Here is a 22,282-nt window from a genome sequence, read left to right on the forward strand (position 1 = left end):
TGTGTGTGTGTGTGTGTGTGTGTGTGTGTGTGTGTGTGTGTGTGTGTCTGTGTCTGTGTATCTGTGTTTGCCTTGTGTCTCTACACAGCCTTTGCTGTAGGAGATGTGTGCAAGAGACAAAGAAGACAGACAGCCATCAAGAAAGGCAATGTTGTATTCTCAGAAAAAAATTTGTCAGCAGAAAGTTCTGGCAGAACAGCACAGCAGAACAGCAGTGGAGTGGGAAGGAAGGCGCCAGGGTGAGGACAAGCATGGGCCACCAAGAGCAGGAGGGCAAGGCTGTGCACATAAGCAGCCTGGGGAAAAGGCAGGACCAACAGCTACGGAGGGCTTTCTCTCGGCCCCTCCTCTGGACTTTTCCCTTTGATTGACTTCACCTATATGCAGAAGAGCCTCAGCCCTCAGGCACATTCCCTAGAGTTGAAATGTTCTGGTAGAGACGAGAGGATAAAGACATACCCAGGCATCTTTGCTAGAGTGTAACAGTGATCCATCTCTTTTTCCAAATGTTTTATGTAGTTCCCGTTGTGTGGTTTTCCCCACCGGTGCAGACAGAGTTGCAAACAGAAAGTTCTCCCATTGCTTCCTTCTTGCCGTCGTCTTCGTCAAGTTGCTTTTTTGTTAGTCTCTCGACTGTTGTTGCTTCCGCTAGAGCACGTCTGCAGGGTGGGATTTCAGTGTCATTTGGTGGCATATTGAAAGAGGACTCCAAAGACAAATCAATCAAGAGATGGGTTTCTGCCATGGGTCCTCAGTAGGAATAAAAAAAGCCTGTTTTGCATAATATATGTACAAAGCACTTTACATAGTTCTTCCTCTGTTACTATCTTGGATTTTTCTGTTGACCACGATGAATGTGGGCTCATAATAAATTGCTGAGTAAAGTTAGTTGTTTCTAAGCAGAACAATGTATCCCTACCCACTGCCATCCCGAAGGCCATCCTGGGACCCACGTGCCTGGTGCAGAGACCTCAGCATCTCCAACACCACAGTGTTGTTGACACTAAAGCGCTGTTTGCTTTTATCTCTGAATCTCTCTTTTCCTAAATGATTGCCTGTCCACTGTAATGCTCCGGAAGTTAGTTCAGTGGTCCATATCAGCTCAGACCCTGCACTGGTCTATCCTGCCCATCTTCCTTTGGAGGGAGGCTCACTTCCATCAGCAACCACCACTCATGACCCCGTGCCGGGCGTTCTGCATTACCTGTCTTCCCTCGCCTGACCCTCTCTTTCCTATTATGTAAAAGGTATCTGCTTTGGGATTAGAAGAGGACAGTGAGACACTACAAGCTCACCGGGAAAAGTGGGGCCCATTCTTACAAGTCTCAGGGGAAGGGCGACATTTTCAGGCCACTTGATTGATAAAAGGTCTGCAGCCAGGCCATCTCTGAGTCCTGGACAGGAGGTTTGGGAAGCATTCTGAGGAAGGAATGTGTGACTCTGAGGATAGGGTAGAAAGGTATATTTAGTTAAGGTGTACACATTATTAAGGTGTACCCTTTATTTAAATAGGGGATGTCCCACCATCACTACCCCTCTGATGTTCCGGAATCTGACAACTTGAAACCTATAAACGTTCGTACAGAGTGAGAACGGTGCTCACTGTTTTCTGGAGTACAGGCACCTGAGGAGTCTCTTAGGGGTCAGACACTGGTACAGCAGCTCTCAGGGTCTGGCCATCCACTCCAGCAGCCATGAGAAGAGGCTGCTGCAGATGGGCATGGTTTGATCAGTCCATAGCTGAAACTGTATCCTAAGAACATTAGCCTTTTGTGTTAGCTGCTGAGCACCCTCTTCTCGGGGCATCTGCCCTCAGAAGTCCCTTGGGTGCGAAAGTACAGGTGAAGTAGGGTTTTTCTTTACTCTAGAGAAGATGAGATCAGATCCCTCCTATAGGGAAGGGGCTCTGCCCAGAGCTGGGTAAGACATGCTGATATTTCCTGAGCTTCTGTGTCCCCTTTTCTCATGGGAATCCCTTTGAATTCTCTTTACTCTTTATAGGCTTGGAAATATTCTCCTGCCTCAGGAGACCAAAGAGAGACCTCTGAAGTCTGGGGGCTCCAGGAGTTTGGAAACTGTTCTTGTTTCCTGGTCTCTCTGCTTTAAATACTGGCTGTTTCTAACTCCCCTCTTGCAGTGAGCCCCGCCTTATCACTCTCTCCGAAGCCAGAAGATGGCCATCCAATTGCACAAAAGGTAGACAGTATGCCCAATCTTACCTCCAGTTCCTTGCTTCTTATTGCGGGCACAGAGTTGAGGCCCCTGAGGACCCCTGACCATACTCTACAGGAACTTCAGAACTTCAAAGCTCTTTTTGTCCTGCAGGGCTTTCTGACTATGTCCAGTGAGCTCCTGTGACCATGTGCCCTTGTTAGTTCTATGCTGGATTTAGTTTAGATGGAAATACAGACTCCTGATTTAATCAGTAACCAGGTAGCCATGGAGATAATGTCAAGCCTCTGGCCTCCTGATAAGCCTGAGCAAAGTCATGCAAACAGGGCCTGCAAATTGTCAATAAGGCTTTGCCAGGCAGGCCTCTGCATAACCTGCCTGTGGCTTCTGGTGCTTATCAGGATTCAGAAATCTGAAAACCAGGAATCCAGGCTTTGACTCAACACTTGCTTTTTCTCTTCTCTCTTGCAGGTATACCAACACTCCCACACTGGATATTATGTTCTGAGCAAAATTCCTCACGGGTAAGATGGTTATTTCTTTCTCTCTCCCTTAGAAATCTGCAGAACAAAGTTAGACAGAGAACATTAGGCTCTGTCTGGCCCTCTGGGCAGGAACAGGATCCCACAGAATGGAAAAGTCCCGTAGCTCTTCTTTTAATGACAGGTCTAAGTTTGCAGAGGTCACTTAGTCCAGCTGCTGGCACCTCTATGAAGCCTTCTCCTCCTTCTCCTCCTTCTCCTCCTTCTCCTCCTCCTCCTTCTCCTCCTCCCCCTTCTCCTCCTCTCCCTCTTCTCCCCCTCCTCCTCCTCATCTTCTTCCTCCTCCTCCTCCCCCTCCTCCTGTTCTGACTCTGGAGCACAACCACCTAAGTCTCTGCTCGGGGTGTACATGCCCCATGGGGAGCTGCTCTCCAGGGAAGCCTCACAGTTCTCTCCTCACTACTAGGAAGGAAGCCCTTTACTTCCATACATGACTTCAGAAACAGAGCTTTGTGGCACTGCATGGACACTGTGGTCACAGATCCCACAATGTATTGGCAGAGGAAAGTAAATGAGTCAGTCTTGGTCATGGGCTCTGCGCAGCTGTCCAAGACGTGGAATGTGCTTGTGACTTATGCTCTTCCCTGGTGTAATTGTGTTCCCAGAAGCAAGTTCTCAGTGCTTTTGACCAGACCACCCAACTTCATGCTGTTTCATGACCTTGAATGATATTGCTAAGCCTACCTGGTCTTGCAAAAAAGTACATAAGCCTGGGACATAACTCAGTTGTCAAATTACTTCACTAGCATTAATGAAGCCCTTGGTTTAATCCTAGCACTGCTTAAACCTGGCAGGTGACAACACTTGGAACATGGAGGCAGGAGGATCAAAAGTTCAAAGTCATGTTCAGTTACACATACTTTTGCAGTCAGCCTGTGCTACTTTGAGACCCTGTGTATAAACTATGAAGTACAAGGCTTGCAGTCCAGGGGTACACATGAAAAGGAAACCGTGAGCAGGGGTGTTTGCAGGTTTTCAGTTCTGGGTAGGCACATTTCATTACATTACCAATGGCCTCGCCATTGAGACCACAGGCCACCAGTAAAGTTTGGTGAAGCCTTACTTCCGATTAAGGGCCAGCCTCTGTGCTGACCTTAGGAAGCAGGAGTGATTGTGTTGTTTCTCTCTTCCCCGCCTACTTCTCCCTCTTCCCCCTCCCATCCCAGAGTCTCCAATCATTTTTTCTGGGCATCTTGGTCCAGAGCTCCCACTGTCTCTTCCATTCCCTCTGCCTCTCTCTCCCACAAAGCATGGAGGAGGATAGATTCTCAGGGTGTGTTCTGGAAGAGATAGAACTGAGCTGTGTCCTGCAGCTTCTGTTGAGTTGAAACACAACAGTTTCCCTGCAAATTTCAATAAACAGCAGGAGCTGCTAGAAGAGCTTTAGCCACACTGTGAGTGTTTACCATTGCTGCAGTTTGTTTTCCTCTGAGCTGAGCTAGAATGCCAGCATGTCCTTAGAAAATAAACATGGTGGAAATAACTTCATTTGCACTTCAGAGAGGTGCCTGTGCGGGATAAAGATCAAGTGTGTTTGACAGGGCCTGTTGGTTTGTTCACAGTATCAAACCAAAGATACTGAAAGTGACTGGACATAGAAAGAAAGTGTCTGTGGAGTGGGGAAAGTGGAAAGATGGTTTTGTGGTTAAGAGCACTTGCTGCTCTTTCAGAGGACTGGAATTCAGTTCCCAGCACCCACATGAGGCAGCTCACAGAGGCCTGTATATTCAGCTGCAGGGCATCCAACTTCTTCTTCTGGCTTCTGTGTACACCTATACTTAGTAACATATAAACACATAGACATATACACACACACAATCTAAAACAATAAAATAAATCTTTTAAAAAGTGCAGTGCTTGCAGAATCTTTCCTTTAAGCATGTCGCAGCAGAGACAACTCGGATGTGGCTCAGGAGACAGGAGTCATCCTCCTCACCTTAAAGCAGACAGACATCCTCAAAGGTCACAGCACCCAAGCATAAATTGGTGCCTTGAGACTCATTCCCTACCCTGGGAGCGGTGAATGTGAGGGACATGCTAGATATTTCAGCTGGACGCCTCGGGGTAGGAATTTTGAGGGTGGGGAGGTGGGAGTGGGGGGGGGTAGGTAGGGGTTACATCCACAGAGAAGAAGGAGGAGGGGTGATGGGATAGGGGGTTCCTGGGTGGGTGGGGGATGGGGTAAGGGAACAACATATGAAATGTAAATAAAACATCCAATTAAAAAAAAACAAATTTAAAAAAAATTCCCATGAGCTTGAAAAAAAGATACATACAGGGAATCTCTGGATTAAGCCACCTTTCAGCCTGCAGCTTTTGCAGCCTCAACCTTCAAAAGGCCCCCTTTATCCTCCAGCAGGTGGCAGTGAATTACACAGCCCAGGATCGGCTTATGCTCCAAGTAGGTTCTAATAGAAGGTGAACACACTTACCTTATAAAAACCAAAATATCTCCACTAAAATATTTAAATTTACATTATTCGTGTGCAAAATACATTGTTTTTTATGTTTAGGGGGAATTAAAATTTTATTTTTAATGTATTTGGATATTTGCCATCATTTATGTATGTGTACCATGCCTAGTGCCTTTGGAGATCAGACACCTTCAGATCTGGACCTAGAGTTACAGATAGCACCAGAAAATAGATAGATGTAGGTACTGAGAACCAAACTGGAATCCTCTGCAAGAGTAGCCAGTGCTATTAACCACTGAGCCATCTCTCCAGCCCATGGTTTTATGGTATTTTGTCTTGTTTGATGGGGTCTTGTGTAGCCCAAGTTGGCCTTGAGCTTTCTACACAGCTACAGTCTTGAATTTATGGACCCCTTGACTCTTTCTACCTTCCAAGTGCTAGAGTGACAGGCGCTTACCACTGTGCTGGGATAAGTTACCCTTAGGGATCTAAGGATGCTCTTCCCACAAATCCTCACACTTCCTTCCAGCGTTCTCCCTTTCGTATTCCACCCAGAGCCGTCCCAACTTCAGGATGAGAGGATCTGTCATTTACAACTTGAATTTTCAGCTAGCCACAGAAGGGTCAAATGAATGTCAGTGCCCTCTAATTCTTAGTTCCATTCCTATTCACAAACGGAAGGGACTGGGGTCCCTCTCCATCTCTGCTCTGTTGCACATCTCTGCCCCACGTGGTTGGCTTGTGTGCTTTGGGCCTGTGTTACTGGAGCCAGACAGAACTCAATTCATGATGCAGCCAAAGCTACAGTGAGGGTTTCAGACAGCTGAGCCTGCATTTATCCAGCATCCCGGTGCCTGGGGCAGGTCGGTTTGACTTGCATTTAGCAAGTTTTTTAAGGGATATATTCTTGAGGGACATAGGTCTTTTACTTGCAGTGTTTACTTAAATAGAAATAAATGGTTGTTTTAACATAACGTATTTCACTAGGGGTTTTTATGCCAGAATTTCCACTAAATAAAGCAACTTTCTACAGTAAACATTAACCACCCAATATTCTCTACTACGGATTAGATATGCGGAGGCTACAAAGGTGGCTCAGTAGTCAAGAGTACACATTGCTCTTCTAATGGACCCGAGTTTGGTTCCCAGCACCCACATTGGGATGCATATAACCATCTGTTGCCACAGTCCCAAGGGATCTGATGCCCTCTTCTGGCATTGCTGAGAACCTGTTCTCACATGAGCATAACCACTCATGGACACATAATGAAAACAAAAATCATTTTTAGAATGATCAGCTATGTTTTCAAACAAGCTTCACTACAATTTGTTTCTTCAACATTTTTCTGGCATGATGCTCTCCTTGAATTTGTTTTGTCTTTGGACTTAGTCCATAAAAAAAGTGTGTGTGTGTGTGTGTGTGTGTGTGTGTGTGTGTGTGTGTACCAAAGAGAGGGGAGAAGGGAGGGGGAGGGGAGAAGGAGGGGGAAGAAGAGGGAAAAGGACGGAGGGGGAGAGAAAGAGAGATGGGGAGAGAGATTGAGAGAGAGCAGTGAGGGTAATTTAGTATATATTAGGGTCATCCTGAAAGTCCCATGAAGAAACAAAAAGATCAACTGATACTATAACAGAAAAACATTCAATAAAATTGGGCAGCTATCTCATCAGGAAGTGGTGGCACTTTAGGGGGGGTCTAACAAACTCAGAACAGTAATAGAGTGAAGGCTAAATGTGTATCAGAGGTATTATTTAGATGACAGGCCATCTTCTGTGGATAACAGCATCCAAACTTTGCTCAGGTACAAAAACCATATTGCTTTAGAATTGGGGTTGACTTTTTAAAACCGCAATGTATTTGAGAAGATACATAACTGAATCAGAGGTCCTTCTGCCTGAAGACTCTCTCTCCCTTTGTAGACGAGGGTGCACATGGATTTTGTTTATTTAGGAAGTGGGTACCAGGAGGAAAGCAGTGCTCCTCCAGAGACTCTCTAGTACCTCACACAGACATCCACACTTCAGCTCTTCAGTGACAAAAATCTAACCTGCTACCTGGCCAAGCTCCACTTTCCTCTTAGTTTTCAGAGGTGGGGGGTGGGGTGGGGAGGGGGACGGAGATAATGTCCATCCCCAGCTTCTGGAGAACTAAGGACAAGAAACACAGCACAGGTCAGAAAAATACTTGATGAAATGCTATATTACTGTTAGCAGCACTGCAATGCTCAACAGAGTTCAGATGGGACACTGTTTTGGGCTTATCTGTTAATCTTTGAGACATGATCTTACAGTGTAGCCCTGGCTTTCCTGGAACTCGTCATCCTCCTGTCTCAGCCTCCTAACTGCTACAAGTAAGGGATGCTACCACAATCAGGCTTGGCTGCTGTGCTTGAGAACTTAAATTTTTATTTGAAAGGAGATACCAATCTGTGTAACAGCACATGATAAAGTAACTCCAAGGACAGTCTCGATTCTGATACACAAAGCTTCCTTCCAAATCAAGAAGGAAGAGAGGGCTGTGAGCAAGTCAAGGTGAAGGCTGGATTGAGCTGGGCCTGGTGGCTCAGTCAGTTTTCCTGTAGTTTATTCCTGTAGTTTATTATTGTCTATCTACTAGATAAGACACGAAGAGATGTTTGAGGCCTTGTAAAGTTATCATCACGCCTGGCCTCTGCAAGGAGTCCATGCTGACTGGAAGGGGCGAGGACACATGGAGAGCTACAGAGTTGGGTGAACTGTAGGATGTGCTTGGAGAATGAATAACGTGAACCCCAGCCTCGTGTGGATTCTCTGCATGATAAGAACACTCCAGACATGTTGCGCATATGAGAGGCGGTGTAAGCTCTTAGCAAGACTTAGCACTTTTGCACGAAGAACAGGGGAGATGAGGATCTCGCATCCAGTTAAGGGGTTTACATGTAGTGTGGGTCCCTGCAGACATAGACCGTGGGAGGGTTCAGTGGTGTGACGGTCAAATGCATTGTGCCTCTGGATGGGTGGCTGGTATTCTCTTGGTAAATAAAGACAGATTTTAAGTGTTTGTGTCCCATGTTTCTCCTAAACAATCCTTGATGACATATCCCCAATTAGGAGTTGAGCCCAGTGCATAGGAAAACCAGGGCTAGCAAGTTTAGGAAAGCACATGGAAAAGTTTCAGCATCCAGTCTGCTCCTCTGCAGCTTGGCACGTTTCCTTTCTGAAGATTTCTTGTCTCTGGGACCCACCTGGCGCACACTCTAGCTTTGCAAAGTGATCAAAGCTTCCAGAACCCACATCACTGGATTATCGCTGCCCTTAAAGAAGTGCTACTAGCATGAAAGCAAACTGAAAAGATATTTTTAAAATGGAAGGAATTGGAGGAGAGTCCTGCTGAGATTTCCAGAACCGTGGACAGCTCACCACACTCTGTGAGCTCTGAACTATGGCTAACTGCTTCTAGTTCCTTTCTTCCTGGAGGAACTTTTTCCTATGTAACCACCACTAACCAGCCACCACACCTGTGTGAGCACAAAACGAGTCTGCTGCTTTGGACACAGTTACTCCATCCTGAGCTATATGTTAATGAAGTCATCTTAAATGTGTACCTTCATCTATACAAAGCACTCCAGGCTCTATAGGGGACCTGCATTTTACAAGGCAGCTCTTCCTAAGACTTCCCAGGTCTGCCTACTCTCATCATTTCCTCGGGCTCCACCTAGTGGAACGTAGTCCTAACTTCAGCCTGCATTTAGGATCCTTACCACTGGGACCCTGTTGTAAGCCAGTGTGTCTCTGAGTGCTGGTATTGAAGGCTTTCTTATGGCAATGGACATGATGTTCCCCATGGCTTCGAACTCCCAATACCTTGACTTCCAGCTACCATAGATGTAACCTGGAAATGTAAGCTAAAATAAACACCCTTTCCTTTAAACACTAAAAGGCAGTGTGTCTAATGCTGCATTTTCTCCCTCTGGGCTGCTGCTTTCTAGTGTGAGGAATCACATGGTAGGTTTTAAGTGCAAAATTAGAGGCACGTGTATGTCAGTCTCCTGGGAGAGAGCCGTATGTGTGGCCCCAAAGCCAGTTTATCCACTGATCTGTCTGCAGATCAGTGCTACTCTGTGTCAGGCTGATGTCCCAGTATGGCCACATTTAGAAAATGCATGCTATGGCCACAACAATATAACTTAGTGGCGAGCAAGTGCTGGGCACACAGTGGAATGCCACATGCTGCTTGCTAGCTGTTGCATTTCATATTTCTTTAGACATGTTCCTTTTCAGTGCTTTGGACTATTCCTAGTAGAAGACTAGAGATATTATCTGTCTATCTATCTATCTATCTATCTATCTATCTATCTATCTATCTATCTATCTATCTACCTATCTATCTGTCTGTCTGTCTGTCTGTGTGTCTCTGTGTGTGCATGTGTGTGTGTCCATTCAATAGCATCCATATTTCATCATTGTCTTAGCCTTGACCAAGGTGGAGGCAGTGGGAGAACCATCCATATAGAAGATGGGTTGGGGAGACTAGTGGGTAAAGAACACACCACACAGACTGTGTCCAGTAACGAGCTGACTGTTAGCACCGTTTGCTTGCAGCACAATTCACCACTCTGGTTGCACCTTCAGAGGTTAGCTCAATAGATGCATCACCCATGGCCAAGGCATGAACATTTGCATCACCCCGAAGTGCCACATACCCCCCTTCCACCCTTCCGGATTTTCCTGGCAACCACCATGTCATCTGTCCTCCTCTTTGCATTGTTGTCGCTTATTGGGACAGAGTTTCCATCTGTATCCCAGACTATCTTGCAAATTATTTTTTAGTTTGGGCTGGCCTGATGCTCACAGTGATCCTCCCGCCTCAGCCTCCTAGGTGCTAGGACTGCAGGCATGAGCCATACACCTTGCTCCCTCTGCCTCTCTAGGATGTGTGCATATAGAGCTGTATAGTGTGTGTTTCACTCTTTTCCTGGAGGAGATTCCTTCTTTGAGATTCCCATGTTGGAGCAGGTACCTGTGACCCACTGTGTATATTTATCCAGTTTTATTCATACAACCTCTGACTGACACCTAAGTTGTTTCCCATGGGAGGCTGTTGTGAGTGAATCTGCTCTGAGTGTTTGCATGTGGACATATGTCTTCTTTTCTCTTGGGTAAATGCCTGCAAGTAGACCAGCTGGGATATATAATTAATGTGCGGTTAATTTGATAAAAAAAATTCCAAAACAGCTGTGTCTTTTAGAGCACACACACACACACACACACATACACACACACACACACCTACCTTTTTTCCAATGTGTAGCTTTTTAACCTTTTGCCCTCCACCTGGTCTTTGCTCAGTTGGAGGATGCTCCAGTGTCCTGGGACTGGCTCTGTACATAGCTTGGAATCTCTGGTTTTGTGTATACAGCTATACTCCCAACACACCAATGCAAGCCTATGTCTTTCTTCTCAGCGGACATTTAGGGATTCAGGTGACACTGCCTGGCCTTGAGGAGCTGCTGGCTGAAGCTCCTTCTTCCCACAAATTGCCTCTGTGGAACGCTTCATATGTGCTGAGGCCAAATACGAAGTGAGACCAGATATGGAGTGGGATGCCACATGTGTGGAATGAAGGGACCTTAAGCAGCAGGCTCTGCATGCTGGCCAGATTGTTAAGGAAACTTTCTTTTGCAAGAACTACCTTTCTCCAGTCACACCAAGAAAATTCAAAGAAAGAACTGAGGGTGACTCACTTGGTCCTGCTCTGGTTAAGGTGTCAGGTGTGGAGTCCAGAGCTGTCCCCACATGAGTGGGTTGATGGTGAGATGACAGTTCATCTTCAGGCATGGTGGTTTCCAGCTGGAAAGCAGATTTGCTTGAGAGAACACTGATGACCTTCTCAGTTTCACTAAACATATGCATATTTTTTTTCAAGACAAGGTTTCTCTGTATAGCCCTGGCTGTCCTGGAACTCACTCTGTAGACCAGGCTGGCCTCGAACTAAGAAATCTGTCTGCCTCTGCCTCCCAAGTGCTGGGATTAAAGGTGTGCACTGCCACTGCCCGACACATATGCATATTCTATCCTGGGAACAGCACAAGAACGCTAGGCAGGCTATGACTCTCCAGAGGCAGAGCAGGTGCAGTGTCCAGCCCAGGCTGCTTGCCTGACTAGTAGTTACCTCTGCAGCTGCCTTTCATAGGCAGAGCCCATGGAGACACACCATGATTCAGCCACCCAATTCCAAGAGTTTCAAGACAAGGACAAAGGCCCAGTGGCATACACTGGGGAGAAGGCATGATGGCCAAATAGCTTCCTGGCTCCAAGACTCTTGACTTAGTCAACAGCAAGGAATTATGGGATTTTAGACACTCAAGAAACAATTGACAGAGCACACAGATTATAAAGGGCTGCTTTTGAGAAGCAGTGCTTTTGAGAGTCCAGATTAGAACTTCACCCTAGCCAATGGCTTCTGTCCTTTCCACTGCCATGAAGTATGGAGGCTCCAGCCCCACCAGGAGGGTGGTATGGCCTGACCTCTTTGGAGTTAATCTTTTCCACAAACAGGAATGTAGACAGCCAGGTTTCTAATAACTAATGAGAGGGTCAAGGTCTTATATCTCTGCAAATTCTAATTCTTATTCACGACACTACTGCCCTAAGGCAAATTCCTACAGACCTTAAGTGCTGGAAGAAGCTCTCAGGGCATTTTTAGTCTAAAATCTCATGACTTCTAGGTACCAGTGCTGTGCTGGGTACTCGTACTGTATGTATCCAGTTCCAGTGTTATACTCGGTACTCTAGTATCCACTAAGTACCAATACTATACTAGGCATTGTACTAGGTACTAGTACTATAATAGGTATAGTACACTAAGTACTAGTAATGCTGTAAATACTAGTGCTATACTAGCTACCAGTACTGCATTAGTACTGCCTAAGATGGCTGGAGAAGCTAGTGGTCAGAGAATGATCTAAATGCCTTATCATGTTAAACTCCATCAGCTTGTACTGTTACATCCTGTAATCTCACTGCTGTTAACTACAGATCGACTCTTTCCACTCCCGTGGAGTTCTGCTGCCTTCTTTCCCATGCCTTGCCCAGCACCCTTCCTCTCCTGGCTAAACTCAGCCCTGAGCAGCGTTAGCTGCTAATGACTAGAGTCCCCAGCACCTGCGGCTATGTGAGTCAGGAAAGGACACTCGCCATGAGCCTCGTCCTGTCAGACATCAACCAAATTGGCCCTGTGGCAGCTCAGCTCCTGTCTGTAGGGATGGGCTCTTCCCTCCAAATTGCTCCAGTGGTATTAATTATTCTCAGCCTGACTGCTTCTGGCCCCGACAATTTGCCGATGTGTAGCATAAAGGCGATGGGTGCTGGGAAGCACACCGGAACCCTGGCAATGTGGCTTCTGAGTCAGGCTGCAATCTGTGGTGATACTGAATAGGTATTTTTTAAGTTAGTTAAATAGTATAACAGGAATACAAATAGTTAAAAATTGCAGGTCAGCTAGCTTGCTCACCCAAGGCCATTACAGGAGATGCAGAACAGAAAAACAAAGGTCAATTGAGTGCTCCGAGAATCTGTTCCCGTGGTGTCTGACTTAGCCTCCTCTGGAGAAACTCCCACCAGAGGTTCCAAGGACTTACGAATTAAATTCAGCCAGATGGTCTGTCGACTCAGATAAGCATTCACACTGGGTCCCAAGGCCACAGGGACCAGAGACAGTTCTCGTGAGATCTGCTTACACATATTACAGACATTTGAAATAACCAATTGTGTGTGATTACCCACAACCCTCTCCCTCCCCCTAGCCTTTGTCTATAAAAACCCTAAGCCATTAGGTCTCAGGGTCGATAACCCCTACCTCCTGCATGAGGCATGTGTCGACCCGAAGCTTCGACAAATAAAGACCTGACTCATGTTATTACAGCAAGAGGTCTCTGGAGTGTCTTTAGGGGTCATGTCCTTCCTGGGTCCCCCCCTGGAGGAGTCTTTCATTACCATGACCTTGGCAACTTTTACCCTGAACTTTCCCCATGTCCCAGAAACCTTTGCCCATGCACTCTCCCATATATTCTCCATACAGGACTCTATCAGGCTGATTACAAGCTCCTGAGCCTGTGAGCTCAGTCCCCAAGCTCTCAGCTCTGCTTTTAGAGACTGAAAGGAATAGCCAGGCAGATTGAAGGGAATCTGTACTTACTGAACTGTTCTTTAAAATTGGTAGAATTTTCCAGCAGACAAGCTGGTTTCTCTCCCCTAGACTTCAAACCCATTAGCTAGCAGTTGCATCAAGCTCTCCTGGGTGGAGGGGTAGGGGCGGTCACACAGACAGTTCTCCCACAGCTGTGAGATCCCAGAGCTTTGGCTACAACTGTGTTGTTCTCCCAGACTGCCCACCATTGATGTGCCTCTGAATTCCTACTGGAGCTCAGCAGGGCCCCACAGGGCTAACCTGAGTTCTTCGGGGTCTCAGGCTAGCTTCCCTGAGATTTCCTGTATTCCAATCTGCCATCACTAACTTTCTGCTTTACAGGAAAAAACAGAATACACATTTTAGCTGGTTTAAAATAGTTCTTCAAAAGGCCTCCTTTGTCCTCAGATAACAGAAGCAGCTTTGGGTGTTATCTCCCACAGAACCTGAGCTCTACCTCTGTCCTTACGGAGACACATGTCTGTCTATTGCAGCTGCAGCTTTGGCAAGAGTGCCTTGTGTTTCTGAGCTTACCGTGAACACACAGCCAGTGCTCAATCCCCTCTGTCCAAGTGAGCCACTGAGCCCGAGCTGCCTTTTCAGCTGGGCTTGTTGTCAGGCATCAGTACATCTTACACATGGCTTATGTTAACTAAGACTAGCCATAGGTGAAGAGTTTGGGAAATTTGCTCTCAGGACCACTAAAAGCAGGTCCCCAATATTGAACCAGACACCTATGGGTCGGTACAGAACTGTAAAGAAAGGGATGAAAGGAAATGAACCCAGATGGGGCGACGACCATACAGCCTCTGCAGCCCCTTGGGAATGAGGATCATGTGAGCAGTATCCTTCAGGATGCTGCTGTCAGCCTTCCTCAAGCTCCAGTCTGGTCTCCTGACCCACACCGGGAAGAACTCTCTGCCTCTCTCTCCTGCATCCAGCTCAGTGTAAGCCTTTGTCCCGAAGTGGAATTTTGCCGAAAGCTGAATACAGAAGCTTCTAAAGGTGTGGAAACCTGTATCTAATTATATCAGTGTGAGGTGAGCCTATAAGAAAGGAAGCAAACCCATCTCTCATTCCATCTGAAGGAGACCCAGCTCACAGAGGAGCTATCCAGATGCCTGAGCCACCTACCGTCCCCCACTTTTCAAAAGGACATGTCCTGACATGGCAATGGTGTGTACAACATGCTAACCGAACCTGGCCATGCTATGTGTGAAGAACAAAGAACCTGAAAATTACGTGCACACAACCCATCAGCCTCCGCCAGCAGCAGAGCAGTCACCTCTGTCAGCTGACTCCCAAGGACAGGGACCAGTGATGGACCACACCACCTCAAACAGTAGATAGTTGCTCAGAGAGGTAAAGCCGTCAGCCCAGGGCTACACGGCCTGTTGTGACTGGGGCTTCATGAGTCCAACCTTCATGTGACAGAGACTCCCATATCACCACTTGTGACAGGATGATCTGTTACTGGACATACTGATTGGATGCCTTCTTGGAGACAGCAGGCCCAGGAGGAATGAGTGCATGACATCATGATGGGGTCTTCTATAAAGAAAAAAGATAACGCAGAGTTCTGAGTCTCACCTGCAGCAGGGAGCAGCTTCCTGGGGACCTGGAGACCAACCAGAGAAGAAGCTATAACTAGGCTGTTAATTTTGCTGGTTCTCTGTTAACGGAGTGTGAGGAGACAGCCTGGGTTGGCAGGCTTTAGCTGATTCCAGACTACAGGGATGGGGTGACTAGGCTGGCTGCCTGTGATGGCTTCTGTGGTGTTCAAGCTTTAGGCACCCATCAGCTCAGCTCAGGAAGGGCTTCCTCAGCCAGTACTGGAGGTCAACTGAAGCTCGCCTGAAGATGAGCCTAGGGCATGGGTCCCTCCCCTCCTGACCTTTCTTTCCCTTTTCCTCCTCTCTCCCTCCTTGCTTCCCCTGCCAAGCCCTTTAGAGGCATCCTTCTCACATCCTTAATGTACAGATCTAAATCACACAGCTTGGTGGTTTGGAGGGTATTTGAAGGGCTTGGCCACCACTGTATCTCTACTTTGGAACATTTTGTCTCTGCCAAAAATGTTTCATGGTTCAACCACCTGCCCCAGACCCACCCTGACCTGCCTCATTTCTTCTTTTAACTGGGGTGGATTGAGGATGGACTGACTTGGGACACAGGGAGCAATAAGACAGACTCTCTTTCCATGTGACTTGGCATTTCCATGTGATCGGTGTGCCTGTGGGACACACGGGGGTCTCAGCCCAGCTGTCCCATTGCATATCAGTGATCAGAGTCTAGAACTTGTGTGGGATCGGGGTCAGGGTGGGGGTGGAGCACTAACACAACAGTAACATGGCTCACGTGCTGGGAAGCCCTGATGGCATAGGGCTCCCAAGACAAGAACTTAAGTGAATTCATGATACATTAAAGGGGTGACAGGCATATATCTAGGTACTGAGTGGGTTGCAGTTATTACAAATACTATTCTTGACCCCCTCAGTAACTGAAGGCTGCTCCTTGCTGACCTACTATGCGTTTGTAATCAGTGTGTACCTACTGTGGACAGCAGTTACCTAGGTCTGAACATGTATCTTTTTGTGTCTCCCACTATGCCAAACCTATAAGAAGACTCAAGAAAACTCACAACACTTGACACTGAATTTGCGGTATTAGGGTATCTTTTTTTTTTTTTTAAATGATTTTAGCCATGAAAGTTTAAAGCCAAGAAAAAAAAAAGTAAATTTTTGCTTTTCTTCCTCCTAAATGCCATTGCTATCGAGGAAGCTTTTCAATCCCTCCAAATAGCTTTGGAAGATAAATGAGCAAACCTGACCGGGCACTAATTCACTCTTCAGAATCCAGTATGATTTATGCCCTGTTTTGTTTATTGCTCAAATAAGCAAAATCAGAATGGATCTTGTGATTATTTTGAGCTATGTGAAGTCCAGATCATTTTATTCTTCCTTAATCATTTTGTCATCGCAGAACCTGATGCCCATTCTGTACAATAAACAATGAATAAAGGAAGGGAGGAGGGTGGGGAGGGCACTAGACAGACCCGAAATTAATCAGCAGGTTGCTTTGTGTCCTCTCTCTCACAATGTTGTCATTGTCATCTACGAAGTCCACACTCAAGAACCATATAATCAAGTTACAAAACACAAAATAAATAAGTGTTCATAATGTTTTAAGTAGGTTTATGAGTTCTACGTCTGATCTGCATTCATAGCCACCCATGCCTGCATGTGTCCATAGGCCACAGATCACACACACACATGTGGCACCTTGGGTGTGCGTCAAAGGTTACTGCTGCTGCCCTCTGTGTGAGAAGAGGGGCTGAGCCTCTGATTTTTTTTTTTGAGACATTGTCTCTCACTGAACCTGGAGCTCACTGGCAGGACAATAAGCCCCAGGGATCCCCTTCTTCCTCCTCAGTGATAGGGTCACAGGCATGTGACCTCCATACCCAACTTTTCTATGGATGTTGGTGATCTGGACTCAGGTCCTGGTGTTTTTACAACAGGGACTTTACCCACAGAGCCATCTCCCAAGCCCCAGTGAACCATGAGGGTGAAAAAATAAAAACCTGTGTGGGTAGGGCCAACAGGGCTTAGATACAGGAGGGTGCCAGTCAGGTGATGTGTTTCCATTTATTGTCTTGTCTAGTTTGTGCTGGGACCCTGAGATTAGGAACTCAGAGGAGGCAGAAAAGGCTGAGAGAGTGGGTGGAGTCCTGGTAGCAAGCCAAACTTGAGAGCCTGGGCTCATCATTAAAAGAGAGGCCAGTGTGAAGAGACTGCAGATATGAGACCTCCTGGAACAGGCAGAGCCAGAGGCTGAGAAGACAAGAGTTGCCGTGGCAGGGAACTGAGACTGCATGAACAAGCAGTGTCACTCCCTTGTGGTACTGTCACAGTGATGCATGGCAGGATGCATTTGTCTAAACCCATAGGACACAAACATAGCCCACGAGCCCCACAGTCAACTGTGGGAGTCAGAGAGAGGTAGCATAAATTGACAAATGTAAAACCCAGGCAAGATATTAATAATGTGGGTACTTATTATGATGGACTTAGAATGATTTAAAGCACAGTAGTAATACAGTTTTCCCAGAAGCAAAGTGCAAAGGAAAATTGTCTTGGCTACAGGCTGGGACAAGATGCATTGTTCAGACAAGAAAAGGATGCTGTCTTGACACTGAGGGACCAGTGTGTATTAAGATGTGCTGTCCTGGAAAGCAGGGAGCCTGGCCAGGGAGATCCTCAGGATGCTGCTGATGCTGAGAGGGCAGGGTTCAGTGATATCATCTGTGGAGGAAAGAGGGTGGGACAGCAGACTGAAGAGGAAGAGTCCCCATGCCACAGCACACATGTCTTAGCCTCAGCCTCAAAGGGACAGAGGCAAGAAGCAGGACTTGGCAATGGGAACCCCAGGTGCAGTTGGATCTGGCCTGGTGGCTCTGGTCACCTGCTCACCACAGAGTCTCTGCCTGGATGCAGCACATGCAGAGGGGTAGCAGATTCTTCCTGGAGGTGAGCACAGGGCCGTCTGCTAGCTCCATGCAAAGGAGACAGAGGTGGCTGGGGACAGAAACAGAGATGAAGTAATGGAATGAAAGTGAGAAGCCAGAACTCACCAGAAGGCTATGACAGTGGTCAATGGTGAACTGAGTTATACACACACAAACACACACACACACACAGACACACACACACAGAGATGGAGATGAGGGAGAGGGAGAGGGAGGGAGGGGGGAGAGAGAAAGAAGGAGGGGAAGGGGGAGAGGGAGAGAGGGAGAGGGAGAGGGAGGGGGAGGGGGAAGAGAGGGAGAGGGGGAGAGGGAGGGGGAAGGGGAGAGAGAGGGAGGGGAAGAGAGAGGGAGAGGGGGAAGGAGAGGAAGAGGAGGAGGGAGAGGGGGAAGGAGAGGAAGAGGAGGAGGGAGAGGGAGAGGGAGAGGGAGAGGGAGAGAAGGGAGAGGGAGAGGAAGGAGAGGGAGAGGGAGAGGAGAGGAGGGAGAGGGAGAAGAGGGAGAGGGAGAAGAGGGAGAGGGAGAGGAAGGAGAGGGAGAGGAAGGAGAGGGAGAAGGAGAGGGAGAAGGAGAGGGAGAGGAAGAAGAGGAAGAAGAGGGAGAGGGGGAGGGAGAGGGGGAGGGGAGAGGGAGGGGAGAGGGAGGGGAAGGGGGAGGGGAGAGGGAGGGGGAGGGGGAGGGAGAGGGAGAACTCTTCAATGCAGCTCTTCAGTGGTTCTCCATGGTCCATTTGTGGATCGATAGGGTATATTCAAAAGAAACCTTGTGTTTACAATGCTGGGCAGAACTGTATACGGACCACCAGCATGGGGTTGGGGATGGACAGATGATGAGAAACTGCAGAACCTTCACTGAGCAAGAACATATAGTAGAGGGATGCTGGGAATGCCACCCTAAAGACTTATTTTAATTAGAAAGCAAAACACTCTGATACAGTGGAATCCCAGTGTAAACATAGAGATTGAACTCATCACAGCAAGTGCGGGTGATGGGGTAGAGCCCCTCAGCCCACCTGCCCCCTTAAGGATTCACTGATTTGCTGTCACTGCTGAGTTCCAGAGAACAAACTTGTCTTTACGTCTGATAAATTAGTATCCCTTTTAGACAATTTTCATCAGATAGTCATTACAATAACACTTTATCTGTACTCAACCCACTGGTCCAACTAATTAAATGAAAATCTAAGGACACACACACATGCATTATGATATGCGGTCAAATTAATTATCTGTCGGTTTATCAAGGATTAAGCTGGCATCTGTGGAACATGGAAACCTGTCTCCACGAGCAGTGCAATACTGGACATTATCCACGAGGCAAACATTAACGCTCCTCTGTGGGAATGTGGGGAAAAGGGCTTTGGGGTGAAATGCTCTATTGTCCCAAGGTCTGTGCTGTCAGAGTGGAATTCCACCACTTCCTGGCCTTCTCCCCCGAGGACATCCTGGGTGGATTGTTGCAACCCCAGTGGGCAGCTCACTTTGGGGATCTTGGAGTCATTGGGCTGACTTAGAGAATTTGAGACATTAACTCACCAGCTAGGAAGGAGAGAGCCACGCCCTTGGAGTACTGTTGAGTTAATATCCCTCATTTCTCTTGACTTTCACAGCATTCTTAGATGACAGAGGCCACGTTCCTGCAGACCTTCAACCCATTCCACCCAGCCCTGTAGCCAGCTGGCCAATCTGATGGCTTCAGATTTCTTTGCTTATGAATGATGTCATGCCTGCATATTTTCCTAAACCCCTTTAAGATACTGCAGCTAGTAGACTGCACAAGCTCTTCTGAGACTGTCACCCATCACTCTGTGGTGATTTATAGAAAACGTTGCACTTTTCCACAGCCTCCTTGTGGTTTGCCATGTGCCATAGTATTCTGGAGAAGAGGGAAAGATTAAACTAACAGATAATAAATATGTATTTTAGGACGTTTAAATGATCTTGTGCCTTGTCAGTACACTACAGACTCAAGCTCACCAGAGTGCTCATCACCTCACATAGCCTTTTTTACAGTCATTCACCAGCAAAAACCTAATTGGTAGGCTGGAGAGGTGCTTTACAGTTAAAGCAGTGGAGAGCACAGACTTCTCTTCAGAGGACAGAGAGTGGGTCCCAGCACCCACCTAGGGAAGCTCACAACTGACAATAACTCCAACTCCAGGGGGTCCAATGCCCTATGGCTTCTGCAGGCACTCATTCACAAACACACACACACACACAAAACACACATATGGAGATATATAGATGGATATACAGATCATTCATATATATATATATATATGTGTGTGTGTGTGTGTGTGTGTGTGTATGTATGTATATTTATATACATTTATATATATATATATATATATGTGTGTGTGTGTGTGTGTGTGTGTGTGTGTGTTCTGTGTGTATATATATGTATATGTGTGTGTGTGTATATATATACATATATGTATATATATGTGTATATATACATATATATATATCCATTTATAAATCTTTGGTTACAGATATATGGTAACTGTATGGTTGGTTCTGGAGCTTATTAAGAACCCATATGGACCTGCATTGTCCAGACCTCCGTTACACCTAGCTTCTCTGCTCTCCTGAGGACTGTCATCCCACCCTCCTTCCCCATATCTGGCCTCTCGTCTTCACACTCCTGTGAGACACTGTGGGATCTTACATCTTCATCTTCTTCTCCTCTATTTCCTCCTGTTTTTGTTTGTCTGTCTTGATTCTTACAGTGATATTCAAATTACTCCAGAATTTTCTGTGTCTGAAGCCCTGATCATGTAAAGGCCTGGTCCATACTTCTTCCCTCTTGTCTCTTCCCTTTGTGAAGCTCCTAAAACTCTATGTCCTCCCTTCCCAAAGACAAGCCACATTCTGCCAAACCTCTCTTGATTCACAAGCAAACACTTTCATGGCTTTCTCTGCAGTATATGGACTACACTCTCAGGACAGGGTACTCTTCTGTCCATCTTGTTCCCCCAGAAAGCAGATGCCATTCTACAGGTGGGGTGGTACCCTCAAAAATAAATGAAGACTGCTCTTTCTACCTGTGGAAGACAGCAGCAGTTATAAACAATACTGAAATAGTCAAGTTATAGCAGTGTTATATATGTTTTCATGGTGTTTTTTCATGGCTGTTATTTATAGGGACATTTGAATATCTAGACAGTATTTTGTTGTCAAGGAATTTTCCATATCTATAAATTAAGAATTTAAATTAAAATATGGGGCTTGGGAGATGAACTAGTCAAGTACTGTAAAACCATGAAGAGTTTGTATTCACAGCGCTATGTCAAAGCTAAGTGTGTGAGCTGTGATGCCAGCACTGGGGTGTCAGGGACACAGGATCCCTACATGTCACTGGCTACTCAGGCTAGACAGAACAATGACCTTCAAGCTCAGTGAGAGACCCTGACTCCAAAATTAAGATGGAGAGTGATTGAGAAAGATGTCCATCATTAGACTTTGGCTCCCACACGCACAAACATGTATGCATATGCACCTGAGCATGTATACATGTGTACACAGTGCACACATATGTGTATATATAGGCTGGCTCCCAAGTAGACACAACTGAAAAATATCCCAAAAAATGAAAAATGCAAGAGATGTTAAATGGGAAAAACATCTTTCAATTCTTCTCCCTCTCTCCCACAATCCCTCTCTCCAACTCTCCCATGTCCTCTCCCTCTCCTCCACATCCCCCCCCCCCGTGTCCTCTCCCTCTCTCCTTCTCTGTATCTATGAGAGAATACAATTCGTCCTGAGGCCACTGGCTTTCAAAGGTCAGAGTGCCCTGGCTTCATACTTAGAAAAGAATTATTTGCAAGGAGAGCTAATGATGAAGACATTGGGTGTGGATTTATTGCTGCTTGGCTGTGGGTTTTGCTTAACTGCCCTGGACATTTTGAAAATTTATCCATATAGTTCTCTGCATGTTTCTCCTGATGAATATTTACCATTTGGATTAAGTAGCAGCGGACATAGTTCAGCTTTTATATAAATTATGTACATCTGCTAAAATCTGGCAGAAGCTGAGTGAGACATGTTGTTCAGTAACTAAGAGATAGGAGAGTAAGACTGTCAGACAAGTGGAAACATAGTATATTCTTGGTTCCAACATTGTGCTTTGTTTCTGTTTGTCTGTCTGTCTCCTCAGGGACCCTCAGAGTCTGGACCCACCAGAAGTCAGCAACGCAAAGCTTCAGTATGCAGGGTGGGGCCCGAAAGGCCAGCAGCTGGTAAGCAAGATGGGTCTAGCTGCCGTGTTTTGATTTTTACTATTTATGTTTTCTAAACTGTTTATCACGGTACACATCTGACATGTGTGTATGTGTGATATGTGCGTGTGGTATATGTGCATGGTGTGTGTGTGTGTGTGTGTGTGTGTGTGCGTGTGTGTGCTGTATGTATGTGTGTGGTATATGTGTGTGTTGTATGTGTTGTGTGTGTGGTATGTGTGGTGTGTGAAG

At 46.5% G+C, this 22,282-nt stretch overlaps 1 protein-coding gene and 1 long non-coding RNA gene across 2 annotated transcripts in view; one reads left to right on the top strand and one right to left on the bottom strand.

Annotated features, from left to right (window-relative positions):
* Positions 1 to 659, bottom strand: part of LOC114627112 — a 10,539-nt gene extending 9,880 nt beyond the window's left edge. The window contains exon 1 of the long non-coding RNA XR_003712333.1: positions 460 to 659. This is a non-coding gene — a long non-coding RNA (uncharacterized LOC114627112). The remainder of the gene's footprint in view (positions 1 to 459) is intronic.
* Positions 1 to 22,282, top strand: part of Dpp6 (dipeptidyl peptidase like 6) — a 613,823-nt gene that overhangs the window by 423,291 nt on the left and 168,250 nt on the right. The window contains exons 6-7 of the mRNA XM_028774777.1: positions 2,644 to 2,696; positions 21,970 to 22,051. Of these exons, the coding sequence (XP_028630610.1) occupies positions 2,644 to 2,696; positions 21,970 to 22,051 (135 nt within the window). The remainder of the gene's footprint in view (positions 1 to 2,643; positions 2,697 to 21,969; positions 22,052 to 22,282) is intronic.

This window comes from Grammomys surdaster, unplaced genomic scaffold (assembly GCF_004785775.1).
Source record: "Grammomys surdaster isolate TR1022 unplaced genomic scaffold, NIH_TR_1.0 242, whole genome shotgun sequence".
In the NCBI taxonomy this organism is placed as follows: Eukaryota; Metazoa; Chordata; class Mammalia; order Rodentia; family Muridae; genus Grammomys; species Grammomys surdaster.